The 12,764-nt window shown below is 45.5% G+C and overlaps 1 protein-coding gene across 1 annotated transcript; it reads left to right on the top strand.

The window, feature by feature from the left end:
* Positions 1 to 6,948: 6,948 nt before the first annotated feature.
* Positions 6,949 to 7,947, top strand: LOC135972591 (olfactory receptor 52K1-like). Its single transcript, XM_065551136.1, has one exon. It carries the CDS (start codon positions 6,949 to 6,951, stop codon positions 7,945 to 7,947), a length of 999 nt encoding a protein of 332 aa, XP_065407208.1.
* The last annotated feature ends 4,817 nt before the right edge of the window (positions 7,948 to 12,764 follow it).

The raw sequence follows: 12,764 nt of genomic DNA, 5'->3' as shown, positions 1-12,764 counted from the left end.
AAAACTTGTCTCCTGCTAGCTGTCTGCCATTACACCATGTAATTGCATGGGACTCTTTTTTATTGACTGTTTCTGATCAGACCCTGTCTGTATTTTATCATCTTCCATCCTCTGGTCCTCACTAGGACAGAGAGAATCTCCATTAACAGATCCTCCTGTAAGGGGTGTCGCTGTCTGAACCATGTGCTTCTCTGCAGCAGTCGGCCTTCCCCCAGGCCCTAGTTTAAAACTGTTCTGCGACCTTTTTAACGTTAGTGCCAGCAATCTGGTTCCACTTTGGTTTAGGTGGAGCCCGTCCTTCCTGTACAGGCTCCCCCATCCCAAACATTTCCCCAGTTCATAATAAATCTAAGCCCCTCCTCCCTATACCATCGTCTCTGCCACACGTTCTGACTCTGTAGCTCTGCCTGCCTACCTGGCCCTGTGCATAGAACTGGAAGCATCTCAGAGAATACTATCATGGAGGTCCTGGACTTCAACCTCTTTCCTAGCAGCCTAAATTTGGCCTCCAGGACCGTTCTCCTATTCTTCCCTATGTCATTGGTACCTACATGTACCACGGCCACCGGCTCCTCCCCAGCACTACATGTAAGTCTCTCTAGATGTTTCAAGAGATTTGCAACTTCACACCAGGCAGGCAAGTCACCATATGGTTCTCCCGGTCATCACAAACCCAGCTATCGATGTTTCTAATGATCTAATCTCCCATTACTAATACCTGTCCCTTCCTAATAGCTGGAGTTCCCTCCCCTGGAGAGGTAGCCTCAGTGCGAGAGAATACCACAACATCATCTGGAAAGAGGGTCCCAACTATGGGATTGTTTCCCTCTGCTCCAGTTAGATGCTTTCCTTCCCTGGGACTTTCATCCTCCTCAACACTACAGAGGCTGTCAGACCAGAGGTGGGACCATTCTACTGTGTCCCGGAAAGTCTCATCTATGTACCCTTCTGTCTCCCTTAGTTCCATCACCCTGGTCCCCAAAGCCCATACGCGGTCTCTGAGGGCCAGGAGCTCTTTGCACCGAATGCACACATACGCCACCCGCCCATAGGGCAGGTGATCATACATGCTGCCTTGGGTGCAATAAACTGGGTAGCCCCCACTCTGTTACTGGACTTCTGCCTGAATTCTCTTTTTACTGTTGCAGCTGGTCCCATTGTTGTTTGGTTTATATCAAGGGGGTGGTTTTGGCTTTTAAGTTTAAAGAATGTTGAGTTCTCTCCCCTGCTCACACTCCCCCTCTAAACTCCCTCACCAAACTCCCCGTTAGCCGCTGGTGTTTGTAGCTGTTCTGGTCGCTTGGGAGCTGGCTTTTTAAAGCCCTGGTCTCCCTGAGTAGCCCTGAGTAGCCCCGCCCCTGGTTAAGGGTTGATGGTGCTAAAAGGCTTAGGGATCACAGCCTCGTTAAAAGCAACAGAGGGTCCTGTGGCACCTTTGAGACTAACAGAAGTATTGGGAGCATAAGCTTTCATGGGTAAGAACCTCACTTCTTCATATGCAAGTAATGGAAATCTCCAGAGGTAGGTATATATCAGTGTGGAGATAACGAGGTTAGTTCAATCAGGGAGGGTGAGGTGCTCTGCTAGCAGTTGAGGTGTGAACACCAAGGGAGGAAAAACTGCTTCTGTAGTTGGATAGCCATTCACAGTCTTTGTTTAATCCTGATCTGATGGTGTCAAATTTGCAAATGAACTGGAGCTCAGCAGTTTCTCTTTGGAGTCTGGTCCTGAAGTTTTTTTGCTGTAAGATGGCTACCTTTACATCTGCTATTGTGTGGGCAGGGAGGTTGAAGTGTTCTCCTACAGGTTTTTGTATATTGCCATTCCTGATATCTGACTTGTGTCCATTTATCCTCTTGCGTAGTGACTGTCCAGTTTGGCCAATGTACATAGCAGAGGGGCATTGCTGGCATATGATGGCATATATAACATTGGTGGACGTGCAGGTGAATGAGCCGGTGATGTTGTAGCTGATCTGGTTAGGTCCAGTGATGGTGTTGCTGGTGTAGATATGTGGGCAGAGTTGGCATCGAGGTTTGTTGCATGGGTTGGTTCCTGAGTTAGAGTTGTTATGGTGCGGTGCGTGGTTGCTGGTGAGAATATGCTTAAGGTTGGCAGGTTGTGTGTGGGCGAGGACTGGCCTGCCTCCCAAGGTCTGTGAAAGTGAGGGATCATTGTCCAGGATGGGTTGTAGATCACTGATGATGCGTTGGAGAGGTTTAAGCTGAGGACTGTAGGTGATGGCCAGTGGAGTTCCGTTGGTTTCTCTTCTGGGCCTGTCTTGTAGCAGGAGGCTTCTGGGTACACGTCTGGCTCTGTTGATTTGTTTCTTTATTTCCTTGTGTGGGTATCATAGTTTTGAGAATGCTTGGTGAAGATCTTGTAGGTGTTGGTCTCTGTCTGAGGGGTTGGAGCAGATGCGATTGTACCTTAGCGCTTGGCTGTAGACGATGGATCGTGTGGTGTGACCGGGGTGGAAGCTGGAGGCATGAAGGTAGGCGTAGCGGTCGGTGGGTTTTCGGTATAGGGTGGTGTTAATGTGGCCATCGCTTATTTGTAAGGTGGTGTCCAGGAAGTGGACCTCCCGTGTAGATTGGTCCAGGCTGAGGTTGATGGTGGGGTGGAAGCTGTTGAAAGCATGGTGGAATTCTTCCAGGGTCTCCTTCCCATGGGTCCAGATGATGAAGATGTCATCAATATAGCGTAGGTAGAGAAGGGGCATGAGTGGACGAGAGCTGAAGAAGCGTTGTTCCAGGTCAGCCATAAAAATGTTGGCATATTGTGGGGCCATGCGGGTGCCCATAGTGGTGCCACTGGTCTGGAGGTATATATTGTCACCAAATTTGAAATAATTGTGCGTGAGGATAAAGTCACAGAGCTCAGCAATAAGTTGTGCTGTGTCATCATCAGGGATACTGTTCCTGACAGCTTGTATTCCATCTGTATGTGGGATGTTTGTGTAGAGAGCCTCTACATCCATGGTGGCTAGGATGGTGTTTTCTGGGAGGTCACCAATGCATTGTAGTTTTCTCAGGAAATCTGTGGTGTCACGGAGATAGCTGGGAGTGCTGGTGATAGCCTCGTTAAGAAGCTCTCAGTGCTCAGCCGTGCCTAGCAGGCCGCTAAGCTCAGCACACACACGGTCAGCACACGGTCCCCCAAACAAACAAAGAGAGCGCACGGTAATTTCAGTCAAGCAGCAAGCACACCACAAACACAGATCCATACACTATGGACAACAAACGTACCCCAAGGGTCACGTAATCGCTCCTCCATCACCTCGAGAAGTCCCTGTTAGCCGCTCCTGTTCGCTAGCTCCTTCTCTGCACTACCTCCTGCCCCGGCTGATGGCTGATGCCCTCTAGCCCTGAGATGGCTGCATTTCAGTGGCACAGTGGATCCCTCAGGATGAAAGGTGTGAGTAGATGACAATACAAGGCCAAATTCTGAGGCCATGGCTTGTAGTTTGCTCAGGCCACACTGAGGGAAATCTCCCCTTGGAGTAAAAACTGATTAAAGACCTCAGGAGCCAGCTGTGTGTTAATGCACAGACACTGTCACCTCCGCCTCTTGCATATCAGTGCTCTGGCTGTTAAGGGGGTGTAGGGTGGGACGACTGTTACCTCACTTTTATCAGCTGGAGAGCATGGAAGTGCCTGGGCTCCTCACTGGAATAATTGTAAGAATTTTTCAACATGGGCAAGACATCTTCTCTCTGAACTTCATTTGAGAAGTCAGCTGAACTGTTATGCCTGAAACTTGGGGAGGTGAGCGACCTACGTGGATGGGAGAACCCTGTTAGCAGTGTAAATAGTGTCTATGCTGAAGCGTTATGGCATTGCTGCTGTAGAGTTTTAAGTTCTGGATTTGCAAGCATGGGGAGTTGGAGAATCTACCAAATCCCTTTCCAGTTTGTTCCAAAGGGTAATCATCCTCAGTGCTAAACATTTGGCCCTTATTTCCAGTTGGAATTTGTCTGGCTTCAGCTTCCAGCCATTGGGTCTTGCTCTGACTTTCTCCACTTTGCCAATGGTTTTCACCTCATGAAAGTCTCCACTCGATCGTCTTTTTGATAAGTTAAATATACGATGGCCTTTAAGTCTCTCACTGTCTGGCATTTTCTCCAGCCTCCAATTATTTTTGTGGCTCTTTTCTGCACCCTCTTCGATTTTTCAACAGCCTTTTTGAAATGTGGACCCCAGAACTGGACACAGTCGGTTTCATCAATGCCATGTGCAGAGATAAAATCCTTCCCCTGCTCCAACTCACCTCTCCCCTGTTTATGCATCCGAGGATTGATTCAGTCCTTCTGGCCACAGCATTGAATTGGGAGCTCACGATGAGTTGATTTCCACAGTGACCCCTAAATCCTTTTCAGGGACCCTGCATTCCATAATACAGCGACCCAGTCTGTTGATCCGGCCTGCATTCTCTCTTCTGAGATAATAACTTTTCAGGTGACTGTATTAAAACATTTTGTTTGTATGGGTCTATGCTCCCGATCAATCGGTGTGCCTGCCCTGGCTTCCTCATTGTAACCAGTGATTTTCTATTTCCTTCCAGATCATTGATGATCATCGGGCCAAGAACTGATCCCTGCAGAACCCACTAGAAACACCCCCATTCACCCCCATGACAACTGATTTCTGAGATCTGTCAGTTAGCCAGTTTTTAATCCACTTTACATGTGCTCTACTGATATTGTAGACTGCTCATTTTTTATCTGAATGTTTTCCCCTACTGAATACAATGTCTCAGAGAAATTGAAGTTCATTGCATCTGCACGGTGCATTTGATCAATGAAATATGTACTCTCATTAAAGGATGAAATCAGTTTGATTTGACAAGACCTGATTTCCATAAACCATGTTGTTTACTGGCATTAATTATATTCCTAATTTTTTTTAAAACTAATCTTATACCATCTTTTCCATTGTTTCCTAACCTTCTCAAATTGTTTTGTTAAGTTTCCCTTTATTTTTTTTTAATACTTTACATTTAACACAGAACTGCCTTGTATTTGCCTTTTTTTGGCTTTGCTGCTGACAGACTGTGCACTTCCACCTCCGAAGGAGATGTGTGGTGGATCGGTCAGTTTGCTACTCTAGATGCTGTTTAACATTCTCCTTGGCAGCTAAATGACTGGGGAATATTTCATCACCTCATGTGATATGAGTACCTCATACTGCTTCTTTCCAAATGCAGAACAAAACTATTTCTTCAACACATCTACGTTTTCTTCAACATTAAGAAGTTTCCTTTTTCCCTTCTAGGAATTGGCATAAACCTTTTCCAGGATTTCTTTTGTTCTCAATATACTTAATAACCTCCTTTTTGTTATCCTTAGCCCCACCAAGCATGGATTTTTCCCTGATGTCAGTAACGTCCCTTATCAATTTTCATAACTTCCAATTTGTATTGCTTGCTATCTATTTTCCCTTTTTTCCCATTTGTATATATTGCTTTTCCGCACATAATTCCTGCCTTAACTTTGAAACTGAACTGTGTTTTTAGCCAAAGTTTTCCACTTCCTTGACTGTGGAATCGTGACTTTTTAGCTATCCAATAAACTCTTCTTAAAGAACTCCCAAGTTTCAGTCCCATGTTTCTATCTAATATTTTTGTCCCAACCAGTTTTCTTGATAATTTTCTTCAGCTTTGGGGAAATAGCCCTTTTGAAACACCAAGTATCTATAGGTATTACTTGTTGGGAACCGTTTTCTGTTTGTCCAATTGAATATAATCAGTTCTATTCTTCATATTGCTCTCCTCTATCAACTGCCCCCATCTTTGTCTCTTCTCTAAACTAAACAGTCCCAGACTTATCAGTTTGTCCACATATGACAGCCTTCCCCACTCTCATAGCCTGTCTCGGAAATCTCCTTTATAATGCTGTAGCCTTTCTAGAGACTGGGTGACCAAAACTGAGCACATGACCAGAGCAGGTTATCCTCCATCCCATTAGTTAGGCATCCAAATATTGTCTTTGATTTGGCCACTACTGCAAACAGACTCCAAAGAGAGACTGCTGAACTTGAATTAATATGCAAATTAGATACAATTAACTTAGGTTTATACAGAGACTGGGAATGGTTGGGTCATTACACTAATTGAATCTATTTTCCCATGTTAAGTATCCTCACACCTTCTATGGGTCATCTCGATTATCACTTCAAAAGTTTTTTTCTCCTACTGCTGATAGCTCATCTCAACTGATTGGCCTCTTACAGTTGGTATGGGTACTTCCACCTTTTCATCTTCTCTGTATGTATAAATATCTTCTTGCTGTAAGTTCCATTCTATGCATCCGAAGAAGTGGGCTGTAGCCCACGAAAGCTTATGCTCAAATAAATTTGTTAGTCTCTAAGGTGCCACAAGTACTCCTGTTCTTCTTACTGCAAATGAGCATGTGTTTTGTTAACCCGCTATCAATGACACTCAAGTCTTTTCCCCGAGGTCTGTTCTAGTTGGGATGTTTCACCCTGGCACGTGTCTTGGCAACGTTTTTTTTTTTTTTTTTTTTTTTTTTTAACAATCACAGATTTTGAGCAATCAGGTGAATGGGAAGCTCCCTACAGCATGGACTCCCTAGCCTGGCTTTCATTGCATTACTAAACAATGATGGATAACCAGTATCCACACTTGTGTTTCCTGCTGGTGCCTATTAAGGTTTCCCACACCAAGACATGTAGAATTATTGATGCATGGAGCACCATCAAATATAGAATTGGGATTAATAGGGCCAGTTCTTCATAATTCATTTATCTGAATAATGAAAATGTCATGGCTCAGTTTGTGAAGAGCGACCAATCTGCTTCACTCATGAGAACAGCCTCCAGTAGTGCATGTAAGTCTCATATTAACATTGTTTCTCCATCCAGGCATTTGTACTGCGACCATCACCCTAGAGCCTGGACACATACAGGAAGTCAGGGGAAAGTACGGTACATGCAGGAGACACCGTTCTGCCTCAGAGTTGGACACCTTCTCCCCTACTCCATGGCAGATTCCAACACAACCGACTTCACCAACCCCTCCACCTTCATCCTGCAGGGCATTCCTGGCCTGGAGACGGCCCATGTCTGGATCTCCATCCCCTTCTGCACCATGTATGCCATAATCATCTTGGGGAACTTCACCATCCTGTTCATAGTGAAGAGGGAGCCAAGCCTCCATGAGCCCATGTACTATTTCCTCTGCATGATGGCCGTCAGCGACCTGGTCCTGTCTACATCTACCCTGCCCAAAATGCTGAGCATCTTCTGGTTCAATTCCAGGGAGATCGGTTTCAGTGCCTGCCTCACCCAGATGTACTTCGCTAACGGCTTGTTAGTGGTGGACTGTGGGATCCTCGTGGCCATGGCTTTGGATCGCTACGTGGCCATCTGCCATCCCCTGAGACATTCCACCATCCTGACAAACTCTATGGTGGCAAAGATTGGCCTGGCCATGATGCTGCGCGGCGGCATAATCGTTCTGCCCTATCCCTTCCTGGCGAGGCAAGGGCCATATTGCAGAACCAACATTATCCCCCACTTGTACTGTGAGCACATGGCCGTGATGAAGCTAGCCTGTGCCGACATCCGCGTCAGTAGTTACTATGGACTCTTTGTGGCACTCTTGGTGGTTGGTCTGGATATGATTTTTATCACTGTGAGCTACACCCAGATTCTCAGGGCCATCTTCAGCCTCCCCACAAAGGACGCCCGGCTCAAGACCTTTGGGACCTGCAGCTCCCACCTCTGTGTCACTTTAGCCTCTTACATCCCAGGAGTCTTGTCTTTCCTCATGCACCGGTTTGGCCAGAATGTGGCCCTGCATTTCCACATTCTCATTGCCAACGGGTACCTGCTCATGCCCCCTGTTCTACACCCCATCATCTATGGGATGAGGACCAAACAGATCCGGGAGAGGCTGCTCCAGCTACTTACTCATAAAGGGATGTAAAGTTTTCTCCTGGTGCTCTGGCTCTCAGACCGAACTCTGTGCAGAGCTGGCTGGTGACATGGTGCTGAGCCCCCTTCCCTGAGTCACTGACTGGACAGTCAAAAAGACATTAAATCCTTTCCAGACTTTACTGTGCTGTGTCAGCGTGACAAACTGGGGAATTGGTCTATGTACAATTCAGTGGGTTGCCACGTCTCTACTTGCTGGTAACTGGACCCCGAAACCTCACCCCTTCCTCACCTCTTCTGGCAAGGCCCCTTCCCTGCTTTACGTCTTCCCCCCAAGGCCCCGCCCCTGTTGCTTGCTCCTCTATTCCCCTCCCCCTGTCACTTGCGGGATCATTTCCACCTCCCAACCCCAGCTACAAGGGAACCATTTCAGATTTTGGTGGGGTGGCAACTTTAACCATGATTCCAAGGGCTACTTAGGGTCTTGAAAACAGCAGTTTTTTGGCAGGTAACTTAGCAGTTAGCTGACAGGAGCTCTGTATCTAATTCTGATATGAACAAATAAAATAAAATAAATAATAGACCCACTCAGCTCTAATATTAACATGTTCTGATATCTTGTGCCCAGTCACTTAGAACATTAATGTATATTCTAACTTTGTTACTAACTCAGCAGAAAGAGAGAGAGAGAGACCCCATGTAATGATGCTGGTTCTGGGGCGACCCAACTGAGAGTGCCAATTCTGGACAAATTGCTTAAACAGGGCAGTTACAGCCCAAGGCTGGGGTTTTTCCACCTCTAAGCAAACCAAACCTGCCAGCCAAAGAGGACTTTTGTCTCACCCCACTGGCTAACCACAAGTCACACAAGCAATTCCCTTAGACACTCCAGTTTCCCAGTAACACCACCAGTGCCACTTGTTATGGGGACAAATGGTTATGAAAACCAATATCCCATTAAAAGGAAAAAGGTTCTCCTGATCCCACAGGACGAAGCCCCAGACCCAGGTCAATTTACAAATCAGATCTTTCCCACAAATCACGCTGTTGCCAATCCTTTAGAATCTAAAATCTAAAGGTTTATTCATAAAAGAAAAAGATAGCGATGAGAGCTAGAATTGGTTAAATGTAATCAATTACATACAGTAATGGCAAAGTTCTTGGTTCAGGCTTGTAGCAGTGATGGAATAAACTGCAGGTTCAAATCAAGTCTCTGGAACATCCCCAGCTGGGATGGGTCATCAGTCCTTTGTTCAGAGCTTCAGTTTGTAGCAAAGTTCCTCCAGAGGTAAGAAGCAGGATTGAAGCCAAAATGGAGATGAGGCATCAGCCTTTTATAGTCTTTTCCAGGTGTAAGAACACCTCTTTGTTCTTACTGTGGAAAATTACAGCAAAATGGAGTCTGGAGTCACATGGGCAAGTCCCTGCACTTTGCTGAGTTACAAGGTGTATTTGCCTTCTCTCAATGGGTCAATTGTATAGCTGATGGTCCTTAATGGACCATCAAGAAGGCTAGGCAGAGCTAACACCAACTTGTCTGGGATGTCACCCAGAAGCATAGCATAAATTTGAAATACAGACAGTTTAGAGCCAATATTCATAACTTCAACTACAAAATTGATACACACATATAGACAGCACGATCATAACCAGCAAACCAAAACCTTGTCTTAGACACCTCATTTGACCCCCTTTATACAAGATTTGGTGCCACTACAGGATTTTAGGTTGCAACCATGTTCCATATGGTCCCAGATTATGTCAATAACGTCACACCCCATCAGGACTCCTGAGTTCTATCTCAGCTCTGGGAGGGGAGTGGGGTCTAGTGTATTACAGTGGTGGGGGTACGGCGGAGATACATCTGGGGGCTCTATAAGAACATCAGAATGGACATACATCTAGATCATTATCCTGTTTTCCATCAGTGGCCAATGCCAGGTGCCCCAGAGAGAATGAACAGAACAGGTAACCATCAAGTGATTCATAACCTGTTGCCCATTCCCAGCTTCTGGCAAACAGAGGCGAGGGACACTATTCCTGCCCATTCTGGATAATAGCTATTGATTGACCTATCCTCCATAAATTTATCTAGTTCTTATTGGAACCATGTTATAGTTTTGGCCTTCAAAAGTTCCCCTGGCAAAGAGTTCCACAGGTTGACTGTGAATAAATACTTCTTTTTGTTTGTTTTAAATCTGCTGCCAACGAAATCTATTGGGTGACCCCTAGTTTGTGTGTTATGAGAAGGAGTAAATAACACGTCCTTATTGACTTTCTCCACACCAGTCATGATTTTATAGACCTCTATCATAGCCCCCCTTTGTTGTCTCCTTTCCAACTTGAAAAGTTCCAGTCTTATTAATCTCTCCTCATACAGAAGCTGTTCCATACCCCTAATCATTTCTGTTGCTCTTCTCTGTGCCTTTCTGCACACAGTATTGAAGATATGGGCGTACCATGGATTTATATAGAGGCAATATGATATGTTCTGTCTTCTTATCTATCCCTTTCTTAATGATTCCCAACATTCTGTTCATTTGTTTGATTGACACTGCACATGGAGCAGATGTTTTAAGCCTATTAACTCACAATAGATTTTATGAACTCTCTGTATCCTTATATCTTTGGTCTTTTCGGGAAATCTTTGCTCATGCTCCTTGTACTGAGGGGTAGTGTAGTAGCAGGATTTTGTTTGTACTTTACATCATTTGAAATAAAAATAAAGAATAATAATGTGGCATGTATTAAATGTATTGGTGCATGATTTAATTATATCCGGCCAGTCATCCTTTTTAAATAGCAGAAAGGAATGGCCTAGTGGGCCATTGGTAAAGATGCATCAGCTAGAATCTGCATCTGAGCTGATTTCAAAGTAGTAACAGACCTTTTAGAGTGACCACTTCATTGTAGGTTTAGCATTTTACAATAAGTAAAAGAATGCAATGATTGTTTTTCTCTTGCATTGCAATTTGATGTTCCTGTTTAAATGTTCTGTGTAAATCAATTCTGTTTTGTGTGTGAATGAGGAATGTGTGTGTCAGAAAATAAATGTAAAGGCCATCGCTGAACCAGATGTTCTAGGGAGGAACCGAGGACAGACTCAAGGGCCCCAAAAAATTACAACACACCTCAATTGAAATGTCAGAAAAAGGCAAATTCACAACTCTAAATATAAGACAGGTCCCCTATCAGTGGGGTCAAAGTAGCTGTAATCAAAACCAGCATGGGGGTAACTCCCTAAAAAACGTGATAAAAACAAAATAAAAAAGCAATGTTTAAAAACAAGCACTCATCAAACAACAATTGATTACAGCAAAACTCATTGGTCTCAATGAAAAAAATCATTGTGAAAACAGGGTACCTTGCTGTGAAACTTTGGGTTTGTCCCGCCAAGACTTCCCCAGCGTATCGTGTCATGACTGACAGAACCCGGCTCCTCCCTACCCGTGAGGAGAGAGGAGGAGGGGACAGCATACCAGGCCGGTGCCCAGATCGAGGCCCTCTGGCAAGGAGTCGTTCTCCCCCTGGGTGATTGAGGTCAGACCCAGGGCCTCTTCTTGAAGGTGGACTCCCACTACCCCAGAGTCCTCCCCGCCAGCAACCTAGGTAGCAATTGCCTTGGCGTTGAGGGGGGTGCAGATGACAAAGGGGCTGGGGGGGTCCACCCGAGGCCTCCTCGCGAAGGGACTCTGAGAGGGGGTGATACAGCTACCTTCTGCTGCCATGGCGTCTGCAGCCGGCACTGCCTGCTGGACTGTATCGGGGGTGCGGCGGCAGTCTCAGAAGCCGTGGCTCCCTCATTCTCTTGGGGGGGGATCCTCCCCATCCGCGTTGAGGGTGAGGTGCCGATCCGGTGACTTTTGAGAGCCACACTTCCCGTGAACGAGCACCCAGTGTGATGCTCCACCCCACATACTTCATAGAAATATAGTTATGATATGGATACGGCCTAACTGAGAGCTATTCCATGGAAGCTGGGTGGTGTGAGGTATCATTGGAAAGGTTACGATTTACTAAATGTGATTATCCAATTTGTATGCCTCTGTCATTGCTGTATCTGAAGTGAGGAGTATTGACTCTGTAACCATTCCAACTGTGTGTGTACTTGGGGGAATGCCCACCAGACAGTAGGCAATCAGCCTGAAGGAGCCATTTAAGAAGGACAATAAAACGTTGAAGATTCTAATCTCCCACCTTCTTGAGGAGCTTCCTGGGATGTTGCTTTGACACTGCAGGGGCATCTGATGATGTCACCTGGTACGGAGTACCACCTTGGACACTGCTGGTATTTTTCCACTGTAAAGAAAGGATTCCCACCTCACGCAAATTCTACTCAAGGCTGGGAAGTGAGTCAATCAGGGCTCTTCTCCCTTGCATCCCCGCCCAAGAAGGGAGACTGCTGAAAACACCTGAAGAAACAAAGGAACTAAGCTGGGGAAAGACAAGGGCTGAGTTAAGGCTGAAATGGGTCTAGCCCGTGAAGAGAAATACCTGCAACTCTAAGCTACAGAAACTCTGCAACTTGCCTAAAACAACATTTAGGGTGAGAAATGACATGTTGTAACCTCTTTCTTTACTGAATTAAGCTTAGGTGGCCTGTTTTGTTTTATTTGCCCAGTGATTTGCTTTGTTCTGTTTGCTATCCCTTATCATCACTTCCAATTTATCTCTTGTAGTTAATAAACTTATTTCTTGTTTATTTCAAACCCCAGTTTCTGCAATTCATATCTGGGGCAGGGGTAAAAAGCTTTGCACATCACAGTCTACATTGAGGGAGGGGGCGATTTTATGAGCTCATGCTGTACAGATCTCTCTATACAGTGCAAGAGAATATATTTTGGGTTTACACCCTAAAGGAGGTGTGCC

This window comes from Chrysemys picta, chromosome 1 (genome assembly GCF_011386835.1).
Source record: "Chrysemys picta bellii isolate R12L10 chromosome 1, ASM1138683v2, whole genome shotgun sequence".
NCBI lineage: Eukaryota > Metazoa > Chordata > Testudines > Emydidae > Chrysemys > Chrysemys picta.
This window is presented reverse-complemented; position numbering and strand designations above follow the sequence as displayed.